This window comes from Crotalus tigris, unplaced genomic scaffold, assembly GCF_016545835.1.
Source record: "Crotalus tigris isolate CLP2741 ecotype Arizona unplaced genomic scaffold, ASM1654583v1 scf7180000024384.25900115:4084858, whole genome shotgun sequence".
Classification (NCBI taxonomy): Eukaryota; Metazoa; Chordata; class Lepidosauria; order Squamata; family Viperidae; genus Crotalus; species Crotalus tigris.
In genome coordinates this window covers 1,324,979-1,352,463 of record NW_024100554.1, presented here as the reverse complement: position 1 = coordinate 1,352,463, position 27,485 = coordinate 1,324,979, and the positions used below count along the sequence as shown (strand labels likewise).

The 27,485-nt window shown below is 34.9% G+C and overlaps 1 protein-coding gene across 5 annotated transcripts in view; it reads right to left on the bottom strand.

Annotated features, from left to right (window-relative positions):
• VPS13B (vacuolar protein sorting 13 homolog B) overlaps nucleotides 1–27,485 on the bottom strand; it is a 317,155-nt gene that overhangs the window by 198,957 nt on the left and 90,713 nt on the right. For all 5 annotated transcript variants that reach the window (XR_005554918.1, XM_039328885.1, XM_039328881.1 and 2 more), the window contains exon 20: nucleotides 3,867–3,976. Coding sequence is in view for 4 of the 5 variants with exons in the window: in XM_039328885.1 (XP_039184819.1) it covers nucleotides 3,867–3,976 (110 nt within the window). In the remaining variant the exon portion in view is untranslated. The remainder of the gene's footprint in view (nucleotides 1–3,866; nucleotides 3,977–27,485) is intronic.

Genomic DNA, 27,485 nt, shown 5'->3' with positions numbered 1-27,485 from the left:
TATGATACTAGAATATATGCACCTGCTAGTTTCTTAATTACTTAATAACTGAATCTTTTTAGGAGGTTTGTATTTTAGATTTCTGGATTTTCTCAATTTGACAGCAAATCCATAATAACTTGATGTCAAAGCTGAGATGACATAGAGAGGTTTCAGATGTCAGTGCTTTTGGTTTCCTTTCACGTATGTTTTCCCTCATGTCTATTTCTCTCATCTATACTTCATGTATAAATGTTAATGGCTATGGCATTGAGAAAAATGCCAAAATGTAAAAAAAGATCTACTGAAAATTTTACCAGTAAATATCATTTTTCACAAATATTATAAAAATATATCTTAGAAAGAAAACTCAAAAAGAGCAACTTATTCAATAACTACATTATTTATTTACAAAGCCTTAATTTGATTAATAGATAATGCACTAGAATAGAATAGGGACCTTGGAGGTCTTCTAGTCCAGCCTCCTGCTCAAGCAGGAGAACCTATACCATCTCAGATAAGTGACTATCTAGCCTCTGTTTAAAAATTTCCAGTGATGGAGCACCCATGATTTCTGGGGACAAGCTATTCCACTGATTAATTATCCTCAATGTCAGGAAGTTTCTCCTTAGTTCCAGGTTGCTTCTCTCTTTGATCAATTTCCAACCATTGTTTCTTGTCCTGCCCTCTGGTCCTTTGGTGAATAATGTGACCCCCTCTTCTTTGTGACAGCCTCTCAAATACTGGAATACTGCTATTATGTCTTCCCTATTTCTTCTTTTCTTTAGACTAGCCAAACGTAAGTCCTGCAGCCGTTCTTCATGTTTTAGTCTCCAGGCCTTTGATCATCTTAGTTGCTCTTCTCCAAATTTTTTCCAAACTCTCAACATCTTTTTTGTGATGTGTCTAAATTTAATTAGTCTAAGAAACTCAAGAAGGACATAATGTTTTCACTATCTCTGTATTTTACCGCATTATATTTCAACAAATTATAGAAGCAAGTTTCGACAGCTGGCTACAAGAGTCTATCTATCTATCTATCTATCTATCTATCTATCTATCTATCTATCTATCTATCTATCTATCTATCTATCTATCTATCTATCTATCTATCTATCCAACAAACACATGTATGCAACTACAGTGAAATTACATGCCAAGTATTGGGCCAAATATGGATGAGACAACAAACTGCCTTATATTTTACTGAAACTATGCTTAAGAAAACTCTGTGGCCAAATGTATTCAAAAATATCAATAAATATAAATAATTTATTTTATAATATGTCTGGTTGTTACACAAGCAATACAACCAGTAGATGTGTAAAATATGGCAGTTATTCTTCTGAGAAAAAATATAAATCAAGAAAACCTAGACAAAAAGCACTCAGCTCTCATTTCCAGTATGTTAAATAGACCAGTTTCTCTTTTCTTCTCTTGTTTGCCATTTTGAAGGACTGTTAGAATTATTCTGTTGACATCTCAATACTCTGACCTGAATCCCATTCCACCCAGCCATTCATTTTCTTATAGAACAGTGTTCCACACTGGAAAAGAGCTTCGAAAGTAGTTTTGCAAAAAGGACAAACTTAAGTTGAGACAAAAATTATTTGTGATAACCTTTTCTCCAAACTATTAAAGCTATACCTAGCTATCTGCTGATTCTTTTTTTTTTTTTAAATCCAAGCTAATAACTAAGATTAAGTTACAGGCAATGTTTAGCTAAATGTTTCTAAACCTCCTTTTTAAACAAATATTTTTGTTATTATCTTATTTGAAATCTTTTATTCATTTAAGATTCAAGCAATGTTACTTGTAAAATAAATTGATTAAAATATCACTTTAAAGAATCTAAAAACAATTTTATTAACAAGAACTTAGAAAACAAAATCATTGTCAGATTAGACAAAAGAGAAGCAGGTTTTAAAATAAATATTACATATATATATGTAATATTTATTTTAAAACCTGCTTCTGTTTTCTGTTTTTATAACATAAAATTGTAAGAGGTAAAATAATTTCATAGTTTACATGTGTATATATACACACACACGTGTACATGCGCGCACACTTTATTTGAGAGATACTGGGGCTATAGTAATTTATTTTCTTTCCATGCAAATTTTGTCAAATTAAACCTTTAAAAAATATATTATTACAAAAATATCTGAATCCCTATGTCTTTGCATCTACAATTTAAACTATGAAATTATTTTACCTCTTACAATTTTATGTTATACGTCATGTGAATATTTTCTTCCACCTATGGAATGTATTCATTAGCTGGACCTATTAACTTTACAGGTAATTCTCGACTTGTGATCACAATTGCAATCAGAATTTTGGATGCTAAGAGATATGGTTATTACATATGTCATCACATGACCAGACCCTATTTTGAAGCCATTTTTACCATCGTTATTAAGCGAATAATATGGTCTTTAGATGAATTACACGCTTGTTAAGTGAATTTGCAAATGGTGGAAGCAGATTGGGAAGGTCACAAATCTTGTGATGGCAAATATCATAAATGTGAGTCAGTTGCCAAATGCCTGAATTATGATCACATGATCATGACAGGCACAATTTCAAGGATGGGTTATAAGATCCTTTTTCCCATGCCAATGTAGTGTTACCTTCTCAGAGGCTGCCAAAGCCCAGGCCCTCCCAGCCCCGCTCCCCTCCATTGCTCTCTGCAGCTGCGCTCTCAAGGTGTTAGTAAAGTGTTTTTTCTAGCAGAAGCTCACGCAAAGTGAGGTGGCAGACTCTCGTTGTCAAAGGGGGCTTTTCAGGAACAAAGATGACCAGCCCCTAGCCTTGATAGTCAATGTGTGATGGTGTTTAACAGCCCCAGGCAGTCATAGCAGCAATAGTCAATGATTGCACAGCGGCCGTTTGGAAAAAAGTGGGGTAGGGAAAACCCCGGCTCCAGGCAGCAATAGGAACACAAAGGTAGTCAGCATTCTGCAGTAACAGCTCGCCTCGCAAGGACAACTCCCCACAATTTCTATAACTTGCACAAGTAACAATAATCAAAGTTCGGATGGCTGCTAGTCTCCAAAGCAGTAACGACCAGCCTCTCCTTCTCTTCTATCGTTGCTCGCAGTCTCAGGTCTTGTCAGTGTCAAAACCCCTTCCCCTTTCCTTTATTGTTAAAATCTGAATTTAGCAACCCCAGCAACTTTCTCTCTCCTCACTCTCTCTCTTGCCTCCACTCAGGATTCCCTCCCCCGCAAAAGAAAGCAGTAAAATTCCACCTTCTCACTCTCTCTCACTCTTTCCTTCTCTCTCCTTCACAGAAAAGGATCAGCTAAAACCTCAAATCCTTCTTCGACTTCACCTGGTCTCTCTCTGACAACAGCAACAGCAACCACCCCAACCCCCTTTCTTTGCTCCTTTTTCTTTCCTTCCGAGCTTCCCTCTCCCCGGGCAGACTCCTGCAAAGCCTTTGAGACAGCCCCGCTACACCAGCATAACTTCAAACCATTAAATAAATGGTCATACTTATGGCACAAATCAAATGCTTTCTACAATATGTAAAACAAATTGTAAGTGATATGTGAGCATTTAATTTCTCCTGATTTATCAGATTTTTAATGTTTCGGTGTTGTGCCTTGATTTTGTATTGTATGTTGCCTTAGGACAGTGGTTCTCAATCTTTCTAATGCCGTGACCCCATAATACAGTTCTCCATGTTGTGGTGACCCCCAAGTGGGTGTGGCCACCAATAAGAGGGAGTAGGACAGCTAGGGAAAAGGGGAAAAAATGGCGGACAGCATGGTTTGGCGACCCCCGTGAAATGGTCATTCGACCCCAAATGGGGTCCCGACCCACAGGTTGAGAACCACTGCCTTAGGACCATAAATAAAGATGCAAAAATATCCTACCTGCTGCATTAGTCTGCTGTTCCGTTTTTGAGGTTGGTACATGAGCCAGGTATATAAAACTGGATCAATATTAACAGTTAATCCCTGCATGCTGGCCAAAAGCACTGCTCCTACATAAAAACAATTACAAACAAAAGCAATGAGATTAATACATCAATGCTGAAAACATTTGGAATATCTAATGCTATGTTTACAGGTCAAGGCATTCTCCAAACCACAGCTACCTCTTTTGAATGTAGCTTGATTGCAAAGCACAGGAATCTATTACATGCTCTCAAGACAATCAGGCCTACACAATGTCTCAAGTGATTGTTTATTTTTTCAAAATACAGTAATGTATCTAGAAAAAGTGCTTCATAACAATATAATATGAAATTAGAGGGGAGGGGAGGAAAGAGGAGGGGAGGGAATGCTACAAATGTATAAGCTGATTCTGTTAGATAATATTCAAACATAATAAAATAACAAATGGGATTAAGATCATCCTATTATTTTTTCAGCACTTATTTTCCTGTATTTTTAATCACTGATATTGAAGTTCCATAATGGAGGGGTTGGCACATTTTAATTTATTTTAAGTTTTCAAAAAATATTTTTAACTTATTTTGACTTTTTAACTTTTAACTTTTTTTATAATAGTCAGAATAGAGATGGAAGGGACTTTGGAGGTCTTCTAGTCCAGCCCCCTGCTCAAGCAGGAGTCCCTATATCATTTCAGACAAGTGGCTGTCCAATCTCTTCTTAAAAACGTCAAGTGATGAAGCACCCACAATGTCTGAAGGTAAGCTGTTCCACTGGTTAATTGTCCTCACTGTTAGGAAGTTTCTCCTTAATTCCAGGTTGCTTCTCTCCTTGATTAGTTTCCATCCATTGTTCTTGTCTTGCTGTCTGGTGCTTTGGAAAATAAATTGACCACCTCCTCGTGGCAGCCTCTCAAATACTGGAATGCTGCTATCATTCCCCTCTAGTCTTTCTTTTCTCTAGACTGGCCATTCCCAAATCCTGCAACCGTTTAGTCTCCAGGCCTTTAATCATCTTAGTTGCTCTTCTCTGCACTTTTTCCAAAGTCTCAACATCTTTTTTGTAATGTGGTGACCAAAACTGGATGCAGTATTCCAGATGTAGCCTTACTAAGGCTTTATAAAGTAGTACTAGTACTTCACCTGATTTTGATTCTATGCCTCTGTTTATACAAACAAAGATTGTATTAGTTTTTTTTGGCTGCTGCCACACACTGCTAACTCATGTTTAAGTGACTGTACACTAGGATTCCAAGGTTCCTCTCACAGTTACTGTTTTTGAGCCAGGTTTCATGTAATCTGTACTTGTACATTTGGTTTTTTCCTGCCCAGGGGTAAAACCTTGCTTTTCTCCACATTAAATGTCATTTTGTTAAATAGGGCCCATTGTTCAAATCTGTCAAGATCTTTTTGGATCCTGAGCTTGTCTTCTGGGGTGTTGGCTATTCCTGCCAGTTTAGTGTCATCTGAAAATTTGATGAGATCCCCTTCTATTCCCTCATCTAAATCATTTATGAAGATATTGAGGAGTACTTATTTTAACCATTGCCCTGGTTTTAAACTTTTTGCATATTTTGCAAGGATATAATGGAAATAAAAACATTAGGAATAAGAATTATATAAATAAAAACGATTTTAAAGTTTATTTCAGCACTTCTCAAAGGTGAAATGAAAAGCCAAGGCTTGGCACATCTCAACAGTGAACACTACTCTAGAGACTACTTCAGAACACCAAAGCCACTTCATCGTTTTTATACATGAGTTTTCAGTGCTGCTAACATCGGATGTTCTTGCTTTGACAACAGATGGAAATGCAGCCATTTTCTCTATTGCTTTCAGAATTAGTTGCTGCTTGGAGGGAGAATAGGGATGAGAGTCCAACTAGTCATAACAATAATAACTTAGTCGTGGGAACCCAAGGACATTGAGCCCAGAGCTGATAGTGTTTTGGCAGGCTGGAGAGCTGGGGAGAAATTGGGGAATGTGATTTATGACTATTTATTGGAGGAGGGATTTGCACTTTGTTACTTTGTAAACAGGGGGGGGGGAATTTAGTTTCTGGTTTCAACTATGTAGTGCCAATACTTTGTTTCTCAAATAAAAGATTCTTTAAGGTAAACAATGCCTTGAAGTTCTTTTGAAGAGTTTCATCTGTCGGAACCATGACATAAGTTATATGAAGTTTCTTTACTTAGCAACCTATGTGTTTCAAAATCCAAACAAATCAAAGCGCTATCATCTCTGTAATGCTGTACAGTGATCTGGAGAGCATCCAATCCTATCACATGGAGACTTCTGCAATACCCTCTTATTTAATTAGATCTCTGCTAATCACAGTGAATAGCAGAACTCGGTTTGCTAGGATATATTAAGGTACAATAGACAATAAATTTCACTTTTATAACTTTTTCAGAATTATATTTTTTTTCCAGAATATTCTTTTACAGCTTGAAAGAGTGATCCCTTTTTAAAACTGGTGATAGGATACAAATTCAGAACAGAATAACAGAGTTTAAACTATAGAGGTTGTTTCCAACATTGCTAAATTAGCAAATTTCTTTTACTTACTCCTAGTTTCCAAAATAGATAGTACCCAAAAGAAGGACCCTCAGAAATGTTCATGGAAATGTATATCAAAAGAGAAAAATATAATAGCTCTAGATTTTAGTGACATAGTAGACGTGTTTATATTTTCTACTGCTTGTTGTTTTGAGCAACAATATTTGTTACCTTAGGATTTTTTTAAAAAATACAACGACGTGGTTTTGTGAACATCTCTATTCATAGTTTCACATTCTTTCATATTGATATGATCCAGAAGAGAGAGCCATGGATAAAATACTAATCACATAGCCAGGCTTTCTAATCAAGAAATCAAATTCCCAACAAGAAACAACATTTTAAAGGTCTATACTAGAAGAGAAAAGGCAAACCAAATGACTTCTCAAACATTTTCCTTCCTCACATACTACTACTACCAAACTCATCTACTGTACGTCTTAAAACTTGTTGTTGATACGGAAGTATAAAACTAAAGAATGATCCTTTTTTTGCACCATGTATTTTACAGTCTTAGGGTTTTAAGCAATTTCATAAATTAGATGAACTCTGGAGACCCAAATAAATTATAACCTTGAGTTTTATGATTTGACAATCTCATAAATAATAAATATTGTGGGACTTCTGATTCAAACTGATGAAGTCTTGTCTTATAGCACACCAGATTTAACTGTGATTGAAAAGAAGAAATGTGGATAATTGATGTGGCAATACCAGGTGATAGTAGAATCATAGAAGATCACAATTAGCCATAGTGGTTCCTGTGGTTCTCAGACACCGAGTGCCATACCAAAAAATCTTGGATGGCACTTAGAAAATCTGTGCACTGGCAAAAATTTCTATTGTGAATTAGAAAAAGCCATACTACTTGGATTCGCACATTACAACATCCTAGGTTCTTGGGAAGAGCTTGATGCAGATGAAGGCCAACACCAGCTAAAGAACTGGCAGCTGCAATTCCACATTTTTGTGTATATAATAATAATAATTTGTAAAAGACAGCTTTATTTACCTGTAGTTCACATTCTGCGACAATACCTTTAATATTATTAAACAATAATAGCTGCCTATCCCAGGTCCTTGCGAAGGATTCAATAGGAAGACAAAAATGCCAAATCCAGCCTAAGCATCTGACTGACTAAGCAACTAACCATAATACACATTGATTAAAAAATCAGCTCCCAGCAGGAAAATTAAAAGTTGACTAGTATTTAATTGTATTTAATTATAGGGAAGGCATGTGCATGGACATATGTGGTCAATTTCTAGTATTAACCTAACCATGCAACATCCTATGAAGAGTACATTTTTTTTTACATGACAGGATTGAAACAAATTTGTTCTACATGTAAGCATTCTGGTACCTAATGTATTTAATATTAGTCATTAAATTGAGAAACATTCAATCTTGTCTCGTTTTACTGAGAGGACAATAAAGGAAAAGATATTGTTTAGATTTTCTATCACCAAATCTATTCTATTCATACATTATTAAATTATCAATGTATATTGTGATCATTTTCAGTTGTAGCGTTAGCTGAAAAAGTTAACTAGAATATTCATATAATGGCCCAAAATAATCTTGGATCTTTTGCACCTTAAAAGAATTATATCAATACTGGTTCCCCTGGTTCAAATTTCTGTTTCCATACATAATATTTAATTACTGCACTCATATCTTACTGTTGCAGTTCATGTAGGCACGTATGACTTGTTCAAATGCATACACATATGGCATTTTATATTGCTGTCAGACAGAAGAATACAGATGCCACAATTAGGTTTTTATATATGAAATAATTTTTATGTTATACCTCAGAAGGGAGCAGATTCACCTTATGCACCTGCCTAAATCCAATGAAAAAGAGTTTTTTCGCTCCCATTCTGAGGAAAATAAACTGTTACATTATTGTAACAGGATAGCCTATTTCCTTAAAAAAGTATTTTTTCCTTTAAGAAAAAAATACTGTTACTGTTAGTTTCCTCCAAAGATTACTCTCAAAGATTTCCTTGCAGAGCTGGTAGTATCACATATGTTTTAAATAAATATATGAATAAATTGCAATCTTTGCTGCTCTTGCTGCTGGAAATAGCATTGGAAGTTACAGTTCCTCTTGGAAGCAGAAAAGACACTGCTCCCTGCAGGAGGGTTAACAGCTGAATAAAACAAATTATTTTTGCTTGGGGCTCCAAAGGAAACAAAAAGTTCTGAACCCTGTTGGAAAGGTTGGGGTCTACACACTTCAGCAGTTCAGGATCAATAATAGGAATAAACATTCAAGCCTTTCGGCAGATTCATATTTTGTTTCAAATACATTTTGGCAGGGTAAGTGAATGAATAAAATCAAAGTTATCTGAAGCCTAAAAGTGAAAATATAGACTTTTAGGCTTCAGATAAAATATAAAAATTAAGGATGCACCCAAGTTTTCAATACCACAGAATACATATATGTATAACAAACTATTCATTTTTTCTGCCGAAGTGACCTGCAGCTAAAATGATTTAGAGGACAGAGCTGGAAACGAGAAATAGGAGCATAATATTTTTGCAGAATCTGTATGGTTCAGACAATGTAAAAACAAATATTATTGGAAAGTCTGTATTGGGTATGAATGGGAATATTGTGGAATATTACCACAAATATTTTCTCTCTTGGATTGCCATTGTTGTAAATATAAAAGAAAACCAATCAAAATTATTAGAAGCTCCACTTCCCACTTTGGCTCCCTTAACAGATAAAAATCTAAACCAATTGGGTTATTCTTTAGCCATGGCCAATGTGATTCTGGAAGTTTCATTCTCAACAAACCTGGAAAACACTAGGTTATCAAAAGCTGACTGAAGCAAACCCAGATTATCTCAAGATAAATTATGTAATTAAGTTGACAGAACTAAAAAAAAACAACCCTAACATATACCTTTGACAAAAACTCAAAGGCTTATAACCCTGTACATGGTAACAAATCATTTTCCTAAATCAAATCTACTAGATGTGTCAATTAGATGACATAAACCACTTCTCAGAAAATGGAATTTAAAGTGGAATAGAGTCATAACAGTATTAGGACTACATATTGCTTAGAATACAAAGGCAAAAAAGTGCTCTTAAGCATGCAGGGAAACATGCATAGCCCTTATGTGTGACTCTTTAATCCAAGTGTACTTTTTCCTAGGATTATGGAACAGCTGGGTGATACTAGAAAAAGGAACAGCTGCTTTGTGGAGTTGCCAACAGGAGCTATGTTTGTGCCCCTATATACTCCAAAGCATTATTTTGCTTTTGAATCCAAAGTGCTGGACAACCCTAGTAATGTATGTACATGTTAGTGTATTTTATATAAAAACTGGAGGATAAGCAGATGTCTAAACAATGGAACAAATTTTGAACAGCAAAAATCCATCACTATTGAAGATCGTAAATGTAGAAGTCACATACAAACTTCTTCAAGTTAAGGAAAGTGGATATTAAAATTGTAGGTTTGATATATTACTCACACAATTGAGAAAGAAGATTTTGCTCAGAAGAGAGAGACTGAATGCATATGCAGTTTTATTTTGTTAAGACCATAGTGCTATTCCTATGTTTGTGCCTGCCTACAAAGAGAAGTTGCAGATTAACAGACTTTGAAATACATTGTGCTTTTCCCTTTGAGACAACATTTAGATGAAAGCAGCAAATTACCTGTCCTTATGAAACAAACTAGAGTTGAGAAGACACAGAGTGTATAATTCTGCACTTCTACTTGTACATATCCTTTCCACAAACAGCCCTCTGGGACAATCAGATAATTCAGTGAATTAACTCATTGGAATGAATAAAGAATGCCATTAACTTGGCCTATAGTTCTTCTGATTAAAACTAAGTGAGAGCTTTTCTTCCCCATTCCCATTTTTAAAATGCAGCAGCATATTTAATGTCATTAATATTTTTATTTCCTACAATCTTCATTCTATTTAAAGCCCATCCAATTTAAGCCTACAAATCAATCCAGTGAATTCCAAGAAATACTGGAAACTGTTCAACTTATGTTTCTTGTTCAGAGAATTCCAATAGCCGTCAGCACTTTTCTTTTAGAGATGCAGCTTCAAATTTCCTGAATATAAGAATGGTCAGATTTTAGAATTGCAAAAGTTTAAAAAGCCATATTTAAATTAGCTTCAGATATCAGGAAAATAATACTGAATGTTGGATGACAAAGGTACATAAATATTATATTCAATATAAAATTGAAAATACACCTTGACCCAGGGTTTATTACACTTTTCAGAAAAGAAAGATGACCAGAATTTACAAGGAGATAAAGGAAGCAATTTTCAGGGATCAATTTTACCAGACTAAACTTGATGCTTTTTAAAATGCATGCACATATGCACTCTGAAAAAAGCAAGCATAAAAGCAAGCATGTTTTTAAATAGCCAGAATAATTGTATGGAGACTCAACTTTAAGTATTATTTGATTCAATTATGCCTTGGTTATGCAGCTATACTATATCACTCTTGATATTGTAGTCTCAAAACATTTTGGTTTATGGTCTACTCTGCCCAGGTACCACAGGTGGAGGGTGTCTGCTATACAACTAGAGTCTTTTGCTGTTCAAATTCCAGGCAAGATTTATAAGAATTCTTTAACTTTAAAAATTGTTGCAAATGTTTGATTTTCAAGAAATTTTCTTTGGGCAAATGTAGGTGCCCTATCAGATATAGAGTAATCTTCAATTGTGACAGAGGTTTTCCCAAATCTTTTTGGAAATGGGAAACAAGTAGTTGGGACTTTCTCTTTTTTGAAATATAAATTCCAACCTTGAAATCAAAATGGTTTTCATCCCAGGCAAAATAAACAATTATGGAATATTCCTCATTGTGTCCATATGGGGGCAGTACAGTTTAAGAAAAATAGTATACTATACAAAAGTGGCCTTAATTATTTGTTCAAAAGATCTGTCTTGAATATTTTGAATGAATAAAACATACACAGTTATTAATCAGAAAGAAACAAATGTAAAACCTTCAGGTTATAGCTTTCTGAACGACCTTCTTTTAAAATGCAACTGAAGAGTCATATTTAAGACCACCCAGTGTTCAGTTATGTTTCTGGAATATGTAGAATTTTACTCTCTATATTGGCAGTTTTACATCTCAGTTTCTAAGACTGAAATTTTCTCTCCGTCTTAGTAATATTTTGATGTAGTATGTTCCTGCTTTTTTACACATTTCTCATTAAGCAATTCACAACTTCTAGAAAAGACACCTAAACGCAACGAGAACATTAAAGTATTTTTTTAAAAAACCTTCATCATTTTTTCTTATCTTCAATGTAACCTAAATTGGTCATGGAAATCTATAATCTGATATGTCCATGTCTTATCTAAGTATAATTTTGAGTAAGCATTTGCTCAGTTAACAGTTAACTATTCAACTCTATTATCTATATTATATTACATCTCCCGAATGTTATTTCATTTTTAATGGATAAGGAAGGGTATGCAGACTGCAATTATGATGAATCACAGGTTGAAAAACAATAAGGAATGAGAAGAAAGCATTTTATGCAGATCTGCAGTTTGTAATATATAGTTATGAACCCACATAGGATCAAATAAAAGAGTCATAAAACTTTATATCGAAAAGCACCCAAAAATGTGTTCAAATTATTAAATTACATGTTCTTTTTTTCACAATACTAACGTGCTCTCAGCCTGAACAATTTGGTTGTATTTGCTATGAGAAATGTTAAGTAACAATTGTATTTTACAGTTAATTGCACCTGAAATGGTCTCGCAATCAGAATATGGGTATAAAAGAAGGAAAACATAATCTTGAAACATAAAAACTCTAATCCTGTAATTCTGAACATGCTGAAGCTACACTAACACAAACATGATGACACTTCTAGGGATATCCAATGATCAAATTCATTTGAGCCCATAAAGTTCAAATTTCTTCATTCTCAAGGGAAGAAGTAAAGAATTAGAACTCATCTACACAAATTGGTAAAAAAAGAAAAGTTGGGTCAAAAATCTTGACTTCTTTACAAGAAAAAAATGGGAATGATTTTCACTCCGATTCACAGAAGCCGACTGCGATAAAACCACCACCTCGCTTGGCCAAAGCTGGTAGGGATTTCTAGGATAGAGAAAGGAAGGGCCTTTCAGTGTCAGGTTGTTAGCTCAAAGAACATGTTAGCTGAAGAGGGTTAAATCTATGGAGCATATCTGGTGATTAAAGCTGATAGCCATCACACCAGCTGACTACCAGCAGAAACTGTAGAGCTCACTGCAGATGGAAGTAGATTAAAGACTGAAAAGAGATCAGTTTTCCCCATAATTTGGAACTAATAAGGAGTTTCCTCTAGGGCAGACGGATTTTCTCTGCTTAGTGGAGTAGGTCCTTAACAGTTGCAGTTAAATACCTGGTATAGTCATAGAAAAAGAAAGCTGACAATTATCTCAACTGCAATCATGATCCAACATACTTAGAACAAAACAACTAATAAAAATAACTTGAACATTTCCACTTCAAAGCACTTAGAAACTATTATTGCAAATTTGTATTTAATTTACAATTATATGTTGTAGAAAGTCAGTGTACATATATTTATCTATATATCATAATTCTTTTATTAACACGCCTTTCCACTGAATGTCATTTTCAAGGAGAGAAAACATGAAGCATAAATTTGTTCTTAAGTAAAAAGCTGTTTTGGGGGGAAAAAAACTCTTGAACTAAACTGACAATTTAGTTTTTGCATTTGTTGATAACAGTCCTGGGAATAACTTTTTCTTCTTTTCTGCAAATTTTCACTGCCCTGTTTAACGGCTATGTCTTACAAATTTCTAGCCATGTAAGAAAAAAAGTTGGACCATACCTGCTGCTCTACTCAGCTAATCCCGCTTAACTTTAAAATTGCAGGAAGATCTCATTTATCAACTACCTTGTTTAGCAACCACCCAAAGTTAAGATGGTTTCAACTGGCTGTGACAAGACTTAATAGAAAATCCGAAAGTAAAATTGTAAATTATAGTCACATGATGTTTTGCTTAACAACTGAAGCAGACGTGAGTTTGTAAGTCTGTCTGGGTCATGTGATTTTCCACTTAACAACTGTGATGCTTAGTGATGGAGTTGCCTGTCCCAATTTTAGTCACTAAACAATGACTGGAAACTGATCAAGGAGAGAAGCAACCTGAAATTAAGGAGAAACTTCCTAACAGTGAGGACAATTAACCAATGGAATAACTTGCCTTCAGAAATTGTGGGTGTTTCATCACTGGAGGTTTTTAAGAAAAAGACTGGACAGTCACTTGTCTGAAATGGTATAGGGTCTCCTGCTTGAGCAGGGGATTGGACTAGAAGATCTCCAAGGTCCCTTCTAGCTCTATTCTGATTGTAGGGCTAATAAGAGACACTTTTCCTGTACAGAACCTTAAAACATTTGACAATTACAAAGCCAATTAAGAAATAAAATTATTTGTTCAGAAGTGAAAATGGGCCTCTGCATTTTATGTATACTTGCATTCTATTAATAATACAATGCCTTTAACTCAAAAGTTCCATTAAGTTAAAATAAACTCATTGCCAAGTAAGGAATAGAGGACTTTTTTTTCTTTTTTAAAACTATTTCTAAGCAGAGGTTCTTCAAAGTTTTACACCAAGGAAACACTAACAAGTTCAAGTCACTGGCTCAAATCTAATGGAAATTTAGTCTTCTTGTTACACTGGTTACTGGATATAATACTAATACTTATAATAATATAAGTTTCTAAGAAATTCTAATTTCCAGATGTATCACCACTTATAAATGATCATGACTATGCTTTTGAACTTCAAGAGATTTTAAGGAAATAAAGATATCACTCAATGGTCTTTATAAATGGAGTCTCAAGATGCTCCTTTGAAGTTATTACTTAAGTAAAATAAATAGACAGTAAAAATGTTTATATATTGTTACATACACAGGAATTAAAGGTTTAATTAAATATCTTTTTTATTAGTCCACAAAATAATTAGATATTGCTAAAGCATCTTACTTCGTTGATTGTTATTTACTTCACCAAAAAAACTCTCCTTCCAAGCCAAAACCGCTTGATTTTACAATTTTCAGCATGTGCAGCCCTATGGTATTTCCGAGGTTGGGCAACAGCCAAAGAACATACTTCCCACTGCTTTCTCTGCAGCTTCTGTGTAAACATGTTGCTCCTCTAATATGACCCTTTTGTCTCTTCACCCAACCACAGTTCACTACTTCACTCTATTCAGTATCTAGGCAAAACATCCTTGGCTGGTTTTCTTAACACTCAACCACAAACACTTCCTTTATTTTTTTGTATCAAAGGCAGGTGATAAGTCAATAAATGTCACATACAGGCTTTTTGTGGGTCCGTTCATTGATTTGTGAATCAGATATTGTAAAGTGAAACACTGATCTATAGTACTATGCCCTTTTCTGAAGCCCGCCTTTTCTTCTGCTACAATCTAATGTCTGCCTGATCAATCAATCAATTTAAAAGATACCTTATATACAGCTCATATCCTATGTTAATGAGATTTATTGAGGAAGTTAGTGGGGATTGCTAAATATTGGAACTGATACACTGTCTTTCCAATCTACAATAATTTGTTCAATGGCATTGATATAAATAAACAAGAAGGCAAGCACAGGAGCCCATCAATCAGGTAATGCCTTAAAAATTTCTGGTGATTACATAATCCCTCTCCTGGGGCTTTGCCAGCTATCTGTTGTAAAATTATTCTTTTCACTTCTGCAGCATTTAGTGAGGGCCATTTTAGTCATTAATATTTTTAATAAATCTGTACCCATTAACTTTTGGTTTGATATTCTAATATCATAAAATTTATTTTTAAAATAAGCTATCCAAACTCCAGGTGAAATTTATGCTTGTATTATTACTTTTATTTCTCTCTGGCCTTGGAGAACTAGTTCCCAAAATTTTGCAAACACGACAGTTTTCATTCTTGCCACTGATTTTTATAATAATCTTGTTTTCTCTTCCTTATCAGTGCTTGATCCTTCATTATCCTTCATTATATTTACTCTATCAAATGATTTTTTCTTGTTAATTTATCTGACTAGGCCAGCCAGTGCATTTCTTTCATGTCTACATTTGTGGTTAAACCACAAAATTTTAGTTTCATTCATTTTCCTTTGCATGGGTAACACATCAGAAGTTTAAGATTGCTAACCACATCCTCATATAGGATATTTGCATTTTTTATTTTTTGAATAAGTTTAATCCTCTGCTGTAGCACTGTTGGACTTCACAGCACAGATCTTACAACTCTAGCCAAGAGGAGAACAAAAAAAGTTAGGAAAACCCTCCATATAGTACTATATACTGTAATGGCTATCAACAATTTTTTTACAAAGATTTTCAGTAAATTAGCAACCGGAAACTTAAAAGTATTAAAAGATGTTGAGACTTTGGGAAAACAAACAGAGAAGAGCAACTATGATGATTAAAGGCCTGGAGACTAAAACATATAAAGAATGGCTGCAGAACCTACGTTGGCTAGTTTAAAGAAAAGAAGAAATAGAGGTGACATGATAGCAGTATTCCAGTATTTGAGAGGCTGCCACAAAGAAGAGGGGGTCAAATTATTCTCGAAAGCACCAGAGGGAAGGACAAGAAACAATGGTTAGAAACTGATCAAAGAGAGAAGCAACCTGGAATTAAGGAGAAACTTCCTGACAGTGAGGACAATTAACCAATGGAACAGCTTGCTTCCAGAAATCATGGGTGCTCCATCACTGGAGATTTTTAAGAAAAAGACTGGACAGTCACTTGTCTGAGATGGTATACTATAGGTCCTCTTGCTTGAGCAAGGAGCTGGGCTAGAAGACTTCCAAGGTCCCTTCCAGCTTTATTCTATTCTAAAAAATGTGAATTTTTTTGAAAAAGTTCATGAACACAGAATTTTAAAAAGCAGAAAAAAACAATGGAAAATGATTTGGCATTTTGTTTAAAAACACAATCTAGCCTGGACTACTCTATGAAGTAGCAGAAGTAACTTGTATAATTTAGTCTTCAGCCTCAGAAAAAGGAAAAAACTTTCAGAAAGTTTTGTTTTCCCATAAAACAAGCTTTTATAAGCAAAAAGAAAGTTCAAATGAATCATGGAGCTTCAGATTATTTAATTATTTCTTGGCTCACTGGTTTTAAAGGCTTTTCAAAGTGACATGCAAAAAATCCAAACTACTCACAGATATTGATGTAAAATAAGAACAGAACTCGCTTCTCTGCACAAAGTAAAAACAAATTTCTGATTTTACATAGGAAGAAACTGGCAGTTTCTTAACATTCAGCTAGGATCTGCCTTCCTATAACTAAAAAAAAAAAAAAATTTACAATTCCACATCCTGAACAGATCTTGGGTTTTCATGTATTTGAAAAGTATTATTGTAACCTCAGTAATCTTCAATCAACAATAAACATACCCTGCCTCTTCTAATTGTCTTCATATAGCCAGTTTTGAATTCCTAATCATATTTCTTGGCCTTGTCTATTTGCCTAAATCCCTTTTATAGTATAACACTTAGAACTGGACATAATATTTGAGTTTTGTTATGGATGAAATTGAATAATTACTTCCTATAATTTAGAAACAATTTTGCTCATGTAGTTTAATATTCGACTGACAGCTTACGTCTGTATTAGTTATTGCTATTTTCAACCCATTGAAAAATAATAAAAGTCTTTAATAAATCTTTAATAAATTTCTGCAACTTGGCTGTCAGGGTTCCGGTTGAAAAGCCAGCTCCTCCTTTTTTCTTTTTCTTTTTGAAGATGTGCATATTTGTTCTTATTCAGATTTATTTCTTTATTTAATTTATACCACCCATAAAGTCCGTCAGCTTACACAGTATTTAATACATCTAAAAATAAAATATCCACAATATGCTTTAAAACAACAGTAACATTAAAAAAATAGCAAAACTGGTGAACAAAACAAGAATATGGAAATAAAAATAGTACAATGGTTAATTTAACAAAATATCCTTTAGAATATTGTTTCCAACATTTTCCTAAAAATGAGAAGGGAGGGGGCCAGTCTGATCTCTACTGGGAAGCCATTCCAAAGTATTGCTTTGCAGGAAGCCATGGTGCAAAGTGGTTAGGATGCAGTATTGCAGGCTAACTCTGCTCACCGCTAGGAGTTCGATCCTGACCGGCTCAAGGTTGACTGAGACTTCCATCCTTCTGAGGTCGATAAAATGAAGTCCCAGATTGTTCGGGGCAATATGCTGACTCTGTAAACTGCTTAGAGAGGGCTGTAAAGCACTATGAAGCAGTATATAAGTCTAAGTGCTATTGCTATTGCTGCTGCCACAGAGAAATGAAGTATAAGCATCTTATCCCTTCTATATCTACACAGGTAGTCCTCACTTACCAACCATTTCTTCAGCAACTGGTCAAAGTTATGACAGCACTGAACAAGGAGACTTACAACCCATTCTCAAAGTTGCAGCAGTCGCAGAGTATCCATAGTTACATGATTGTGATTTGAGCACTTGGCAACTGGCATGCATTTATGACAGTTACAATGGCCCATGGTCAGGTAATTTCCATTTGCAACACTCACAGCCAGCTTATGACAAACAAAGTCAATAGGGAAGCCAGGAGGAAATTGCAAGTGATGGTCAGGTGACATGCATAACAATCACAGGTGACTGTTCAGCTGACCTCAGCTGGAACTAATGAGCTGCCTTGGTAAGTTAGTTGTGGTGATTGATTTTTCTCTTTATGACAGCACTCACCAATAGAGTTCCTGGTCCCAATTGTGGTTGGTAATGAGAACTACCTGTATCTCTAAATGTTATCTTCTTATTATATCATGGACAATGGATTCTGTTTAGAGCAGGCAGTCCTGCTGACACCCACTTTCTGCTCTAAACCAGAAAGACCTTCATAGGTCAATGCCAGTACTTTAAACTGTACCTACGAACTAACCACAGGCCTCGCAGAATTGGTATTCTGTGCTCCTTCTGTAGGGAGCCAGTAAGTACTTGAGCTTTATTAAAATATATGCATAGTCTTTAAAAACAGCTCCCCATAAAGCATATTATAGTAGATCAATTTGGTGGTACTAAGGGCATGAGTTATTGTTGTTTGTTCTTGCTAAACCAGGAAAAGTCACAATTGGTGCAGCAATCAATGCTAGGCAAACATCCCTCTAACCACAGGCTTATCTGATGGCATCTAGCCTAGAGCCTGGATGGCAATGTGAAACTGAGTAACATCAGTATTTCAAATGGTTGCAAGAGCTCTCTCAAAAATTTCATAAAGTTGTTAAAAAGCTGGGGACAGGAACCTGATCCTTCAGTACCCAGCGTATCAGAAACTGTCTGACTAACCTCTCATCTTCCATAAAGATAGACTGAACCACCCACTGAATAGAATCATTGCACAACAATATCTCCATTCCCCAAACCCTACAGGTAATTTAATAAGGTACCATGTTTGATGATACTGAAAGCTGCTAGGAGTTCAAATAATGAGGAGGGATGTGCTACCCCATCCTGATCCCAAACCATTTATTCCAAGAGAGCAATTACAACTATCTGAGTTCCACACTGGGACCTTTAGTTATCTATCATTTTACCTCTTTTTCTAGACTTTTCAAAGATACTACAGAAAAGTTAAATGAGACCATCAGATAGTTCTTTCAGTCTCCCAGGCTCAAGGAGAAGAGACATTCCCTAATCATATTTCCAGCAAACTCAAGCTTCAATTCTGCTCTATGGTCTTCCTGATTATTGTTTGAACCACACTAAGTTTTGTTGGGAAAAACTAAATCAGAATAAGAATTCTTCTTTATTACTGTTAACATTTTGTAATATTCATGGACCACTTGGTATAATGACCAATTTTGCTTCCTTTTATTTGAAACACATTTAAAGATGCATTTTCCCCCACAACTCAGCATCCTTAGCATCCTTTAACAATCTCGGCTTAGTCTGAACTTTGACCTTTTTTACATCATCTGTACAATCTGCTTCTGTGTGCTCTTCCTTGGTGATCTGTTTTTCCTTACCATCTTCTATACATCTTTAAGTGGAGCTACATTAGATCTATTCTCCTTGCAGTATTTACTTTTCATATTGCTTTTTTAGGAACAGCTATTCATGCAAGTTTCCTTTTTCTATTATATTGTTCTGCTATGGAATCCTACTTATCATTGATCTAATTTATTAAAATCTGTTTTATTAAAATATATGCATGATAGAATATATGCATTAACTGCATTCAGTTTCCGTGAATATCAAAAATTCCAGCTTTACATTGCATCTCTCCTAATATTACTGTTACTTTATCAACAAATATCTTTGGATTAATACCAAGTTAAGGATAGCTGATTCTCCAGTGTCCTTTTCCATCGTCTGAAAGAAATAGTTGTCACCAAGCCAAATCAGCTGAGGCAGCATCGCAAAGCACCCTTCTGGCACAAGGAAATAAATGTCTCAGCTTAGAGCCCAGAATTGTTAATGAAGTAGAATAGAAGTTTATGTCATGATGAATTCATATCAGCCTCTGAGCTGGAAAACTACATTTCATATTTCTGCTGTTATAAATTTGTCTACAATCTGCCAATACATATTGTCTGTAAGGTGGTATAAATTATGTATTATTAACTGTAAGTAACCAGAAGGCTATATATTATGTAGTTTAAGGCATTTAAGTGCTGTCAGCAAGACACTCAGACTAGCGAGACTAAGTTTCTCAGAAGATCAAAGATAATACATATTGTATTTAAACCAGATTCAGATTCACACTTTCGATTAGGTATTTGTGCTGATCTCATGACTACTGCTCTTCCAGAATAAGAATGCTTTGTTATAATATTTGTTTAATTAGGATAATTAATTACAGCTTAACTGAAGATTTTTTTCATACTACAGACCTCACACAGATTCAAAGCCAATGCTTTAAGTTAATTTTTTTAAATAAAAAACAAAAAAACTGGCTTTAAGATGAAGTCAATGAATTTTCAATTAATAGCATGCTTACTTTGATGGCTGTTCAGTAATTCACTTTCTTACTAGTTCATAAATTTCTTAGCTCAACTTCTGGAATTTTGAGAAGAGAACCTCTGCCATGGGAAAAATTGTCCTAAATCTGCTCTGCTGCCAATAAACCAGAAGAGCTAACTGGCTGATAATCCTCCCACACTACAATGTTTAAGTATCTGCAGTCAACCAGTGAAAGTTTAATTTGTTCCGCTAATGGCACAGAAAACTACTCAGAATTATTCACTATAAGTCTAACTTCGGCTCCCTTCTATCATATGTACAAACTTTAAATCATTCTGAGCTTGTTAACTCAAGCTGTTTTATCTTTCTTTTTGATCCAAAGCATAACAATATAACAAGATAAACTGGATAGAATTGCAATATGAGGAAAAAAAACCCAATAAAATATGCAAAACCCATAGGACAAAAATAATATTTATTTCAACTCTAACATTCTTTGTGTTTTTCATAGATTATTTTTAAATGTTGATCTTGAGCCAAACAAAATGTTAGGCCTATCTTATAAGATCTAGGTGCATTTAAATAAATGTAGATGGCAAGAGTAAGAATAAATTAAGCATATATGTTGAATGTGGTTCTTAACGTATCATCCAATACAATCACTATACAATCACTGCTTCAATATTTTCATATGACCAATTCACATTTTAAGGTTATTTCCTGTTGTTATTTATGTACTTTACCACTGGAAGTGAAGAGATATAAATGACTCTTTGTTTTTTTTAAAAAAGTCATATAGTTCTTCTTTGAAGCAGTGCTGCCAATGAAAACACTAAAAACTTTAGCAAAGTTTGAACCACATATTGATTTGAAGCTAATTGCTTTCCTTGTGCAAACCCAGCAACCTTAATTAGTAAATGCATCAAAACCAAGTTCACAATAATGGACTTTTTTCTCCATCACTCATCCCTGTAAATATTCTGTACTATTTATGCTAAATAATATTTAGTATATATTACACATATATATAAAATAAGCAAGTAACTGAATTTGTTTCTCCCCTCCCATTTCCTCCTGATTTCTTTTATTCATTCATTCATCATTTCATTTCATTTCAATTATTCATTCATACATTCATTCATTTATATATTTCATGTTTCCAAATCACCCAGCTTCTTCAGAGAGGGACTTTGGATGGTATGCAATATAACTGACATAAAACAACATATAAAATTAACATTAAAATATTAAACTGACTTAAGTTTAAAAATTTAAAAATTATAAGATTATGATATTATAAAATTTCAGAAAGATAGAAAATGCCAAGTTGGCCATTTAACATTAGTTAATATGGGGGGACTCTCATGGTCCTCTGTGCCCCCCCCCCCTGCAAGGCCACAGAACCATGTTTTGACCCTTTACAGCAGCTCAGGAAAGAAGGGGCCTCACCTATGAAGGCAGAATGGTCCATAATGTTGGGGCATCAGCAGTAAAGGTTCTTTTCCAAGACTCTGCCAGTTGAAATTCTTTGACAAACGGGGTTTGTAACCTTCCCTGCCTGATCAAATGGGATGGGCTAATGTGATGGGGCGGTCCCGTAGGTAGCCTGGCCCCATGCCGTGTAATAAGTAATATCTTGCTTTGGACCCAAAAGCGAACTGGCATCCAATCCAGTTCACGGAGCAAGGGCATTATATGTGCTTTTCTTTGGGCATTCAATGGCTCACATGGCCACAGCTTTTCCCCATTGGATTGTATTTCTTACTGCACCCACAAGCAAAATCTGAATGTTTTCATCTTTGCACTTAGAAAATCTTTGATGCAACAATGTACTTGGAAAGGTGAGCTGAATTTGACTGGGCCTTTGTAACAGTTTCATTAACATCAATGGTAGTTTTAGCTCAACATGGCACATATCTGTTGGATTGCAGAATTGCACCTTTTCAACATATATGAAATTGCTTAAATGATTTGAATTTTTTAATTGGGGATTTTATTAATTTTGAACATATATAACTTCCATATGAAATTATAAACACCTCCTGAATATGTGTATTAACAGCTGCACTGTCCTTCAATAGAACAGTGTGGTTTGTTTGCAACACATGTCTGCTGGGAAAGATGAGATCATACAAAATACAAACTGAAAAAGGAAATAATAATGAATGACTTTAGACCAAACAACACAAAACGTCATAATTCTGACATTTTAATTCATATACAGTATTTAGTTTTTCTTTGTTATTTTCATAATAAGAATAATCCAATGAAATATTGTAATCTTGTTCTTCTAGAAATACAAAAATAAGTAGAGAAAGATTCTAAAACAAAATTCAACCACTATTTGGACAACGTCTAAGGAATATTTTTCCTGGTTCTGTTTTTTCATTAGTACAAACTAGATTAACAATATCTCTTGAAATTGCTCTGAGATTCTTGCTTAAAGAATATTTGTATATTCACTTTTTGTTTTGGTTAAATGAATTTATTTGCCAAATAATCTGAAAAACTCATTGTTATATTCATATTTGGTTTTCTGTCCAAATACGTTCTGTTGTTCTGGGTACTATTCTGGATAGGCTTGTCAAAAGTGACATCTGTCACACTCATCTATAATTAGGTTCAAGTTAGTGAAGGAGTCACTTATATTTTTAGACAGTCACAAAGGGCAATAAAATTCACACATTGGAAATAATGAATCTAGTAAGTAATTAATCTGAGCACATCTTCCTATGTTGAAAACTGCAGGCAACAGCTAGTAGCTGACTATCCACTGGAACATTTTCCAGCTGTTTCAAGCAAAGACTTTCAAAATGCATGCATACATCCTATTTTCCCAGGATTTCAAAGTCCACATGCAGGCTGCTGCTCAGCTATTATAAATGAGTAATTCAAGTAGGGCATGACTGTCTTGCATTAACTTGATAAAGATGTTTCACTCCAAATGCATCAACATTTCTGCTACGCTAACTCTTTTGAAGAGGGCAATTGCCTCTCGTTATATTTTACTAATAGCTAAAAATTGTAGAGAAGTATTGAGTGAACCTCCATTGTATACATTTTAGACATAAGATGTAAAGCTAATTTAGAATGTTTCTTAAATTAACTTTTAATGTTTCTAAGAAACCTGAATTTCTTTTAAAAATGTCAAATTTTCTAATTATAAGTCAAATTATAATTTTCTGTATTAAAAGTCAGCTATTTTTTAGAACAAATCTGCATTTCACTCTAAAACATATATTCACAAAGCTCAAATATTAATACGATATTAGCTTTGCATTAATTTTACAATAGTTTATAATTTTACAATATATTTATTTCACTCAATTGTAAGCCACACAGAATCACTCCTTGTGAGATGGGTGTACATATAAATTTGATAGATAAATAAATATTAAGCAAATTACGTATTTGTGTATTAAAATATTTACCGGCTGTTAGAAGCATAGAACCAGAACCATTTCCTTCTATTCATCTACTACCAAATCTTTAAAGCTAAAGGCATATAAATTTTTCATAATTCCAACAGTTAGGCCTGAGAATTCCCTTGTTTTCTCTATGGAAATAATCAGGTATCTATCATTCTGTAACAGCTGGAAACCAAATAATAGTTCATACAACTCTTATACAACTGCTTAGATACCACTGTGTGTATAAACATATACTACACCACAGTTGTTGTTATTAATTGCGAAGTCGTGTCCGACCCATCGCGACCCCATGGACAACATTCCTCCAGGTCTTCCTGTCCTCTACCATCTTCTGGAGTCCATTTAAATTCACACCTACTGCTTCAGTGACTCCATCCAGCCATCTCATTCTCTGTCGTCCCCTTCTTCTATTGCCCTCAATCTTTCCCAACATTAGGCTCTTCTCCAGTGAATCCTTCCTTCTCATTAGGTGGCCAAAGTACTTGAGTTTCAACTTCAGGATCTGGCCTTCTAAAGAGCAGTCGGGGTTGATCTCTTCTAGGACCGACCGGTTTGAACGCCTTGCAGTCCAAGGGACTCGCAGGAGTCTTCTCCAGGACCACAGTTCAAAACACCACAGTAGTACCCTTATTTTCTAACAATTATTATCAAGCAAAATGAGACCAGGGAATTTGATAGCAATTTTGTCAACCATTTTTCAAAAGTTTTTCTCTTGTGTATTTTTTACTACACAACCTTCTGAAGAACTTTAAAAAAAAGCTGTCAAAACTGGTTGTATCTGGACTATGACTTATCATTACTGGCAAGATTCTGAAAGATTTTTTCCCCCATCAAAGCCTAAATCAGTTTTTCTCAACTTCTTCGCAACTTCAGGATGTGTGAACTTCCACTCTCAGAATTCCCCACCCAGCATGTTGGTTGTAAACAAAATGAATGTTAAAGATAAAAATAAAATCAAGGTAAAATAATTTCACTTTTAAAAGTACAGTGTTGAATTTGAGGTTTTATCCCATTTCAAGGAAGGGATAGTTTTCTTTTGCCCAGAGAAGTGGCCGTGTTCCCACCACTAAACAAGGGATATTATACAACATTTTGGTGTGCATAGCAAAGGATGGGGGAAGAATTCCAAGGCACCCCGTTATCAGTTCCAAGGTTGTACAACCCAGGCATGATAAAATCAAACCAAGCTGGCTGGAATAGCCAACACTCCAGACGATAGGCTTAAGATACAGAAGGATCTTGACAGACTTGAACATTGAGCGCTATCTAACAAAATGAAATTCAGTGGTGAAAAAAGTAAGGTTCTACATTTAGGCAAGAAAAAACAAATGCACAGGTATAGAATAAGTGATACCTTGCTCAATAGTGGTAACTGTGAGAGGGATCTCGGAGTCCTAGTGGACAGTCACTTAAATATAAGCCAGCAGTGTGCTGCAGCTGCCAAAAAAGTCAACACAATGCTAGGCTGCATTAACAGAGGGACAGAATCAAGATCACATGAAGTGTTAATACCACTTTATAATGCCTTGGTAAGGCCACACTTGCACCCTGTTTTGGTCACCACGATGTAAAAAAGATGTTGAGACACTAGAAGGAGTGCAGAGAAGAGCAACAAAGATGATCAGGGAATTGGAGGCTAAAACATATAAAGAACGGTTGCTGGAATTGGATATGTCTAGTTTAATGAAGAGAAGGACGAGGGGGGGGGGCATGATTGCAGTGTTCCAATATCTCAGGGGTTGCCACAAAGAAAAGGGAGTCAAGCTATTCTCTAAAGCACCTAAGGGCAGGACAAGAAGCAACGGATGGAAACTAATCTAGGAGAGAAGCAACCTAGAACTAAGAAGAAATTTCCTGACAGAACAATTAATCAGTGGAACAACTTGCCTCTAGAAGTTGTGAACGTTCCAACACTGGAAGGTTTTAAGAAGAGATTAGACAACCATTTGTCTGAAATGGTATAGGGTTTCCTGTCTGAACAGGGGTTGGACTAAAAGATTTCCAAGGTCCCTTCCATGTATATTATTATATCTTGTATCTTGTATTTATAAAAAAGGTTTATTTTTTTAATGTTACAATACAAAAAAAGACTTTCTTCTGTAGTAAACATTGGTTTCATATTTTTTTCTCCTATGCAATTATTTTTTAGCCTTATCTTATCTCTGTATTAACCTTTGCATTTCTAATATACCTATTAACTGTTCCTGTTTTTAACCCATAATTCTAGCCTTTTCCCTTATGCAATTATATTTATTCTATTATCTTTCCTTAATTTTCTCTTAAGTCAAAAGACCCAGATTTTTTTATTGCACTCTTTTTCATTCACTGCCAACAATCTTTCTTGCCAACAATCTCCAAGCATTCTTTGGCTCCAAAAAGAGTTAGGAGCATTGGTGATCCAAGTATACAAAAGCTAATTCTATCTTAGATATAGATGTAAATTCCAGGAAGGATTGACCATTTTATTGGCATTATCAATGAAAAGAAAATATCCTTTCTCAAGCCTGTTATTTATGCTATGGAAAACACTGTCAACAGCCTGATGGGCTATGTTCCCATGATTCTGCACCTGCACAAATTCATTATTTGTTTTTTCATGAAATAGTCTCTCTCCTCCAATATCAAGATTCTTAAATTAAAGGCACATAACTAAGCATGGCAACACAAAGCTATATCTTTTGCCATTATTTTCAGGCATAGCTGACACAGTGTTTATCTACTTCTTCTTGATTGAGTCTTGCTAGATCTCTTTCAATATAATTCTTCAAATATCAAAGCTTTTATAAATTTGTCCTATAGAAAACTAATACATTCCATATATAATTTCACTTACAAACTTAACTAATTTAGGCAGCAGCTCTCTTCCTTGTCCCCCAAGGCCATCCATACATTTCATTACAAGAATTCTAGGAAATAATCAGACAATGGAGAGGGAGGAGCCTACAAAGACTTAACGGTCAAAGAAAAAAACCTAGGAAGGACCCACCCTAATTGATTAGGTGGTTAAAAGTGACAAGAGAGCATTTGTACATTCCGACTTGCAAGTTTCAATTAATGTACCCTTACAATAAAGTAAATTTAGCACGTCTATTCATGTTTTTGTCTGGTTTACTTGAGATGGCTGACAATTGCTTAGCAACAGCAGTCCCAGAGATCCCCTTTACCATCATTAAATAAGAATCATGGCTCATTAAGCAAAGACCTCTTTGCAACTTCTGCTGGCTTCCATATTTTTTTTACCCTATGATAGATAGATAGATAGATGTGTGTGTGTGTTTTCTGAGGTTTTTGCAGGTGCTTGTATGTAGGTCTTTGGTTGTTCGGGTTTTCTCCCCCGTAAAATTGGAAGTGTCTTGGCGACATTTCGACGAAGTCCCATTCATCATCTTCAGTCTGGTGTTTTCGGCTTCATGCTCCTAGAAGCACAAAGCTGAAAACACCAGCCTAAAGATGACAAATGGAACTTTGTTAAAATGTCGCCAAGACACTTCCAATTTTACGCGGGAGAAAACCCAAATAACCAAAGACCTACATACAAACACCCGCGAAAACCTCAGAAAATATATATATATATATATCATAGGGTAAAAAAAAATATGAATATAATTACAGTTGTAATT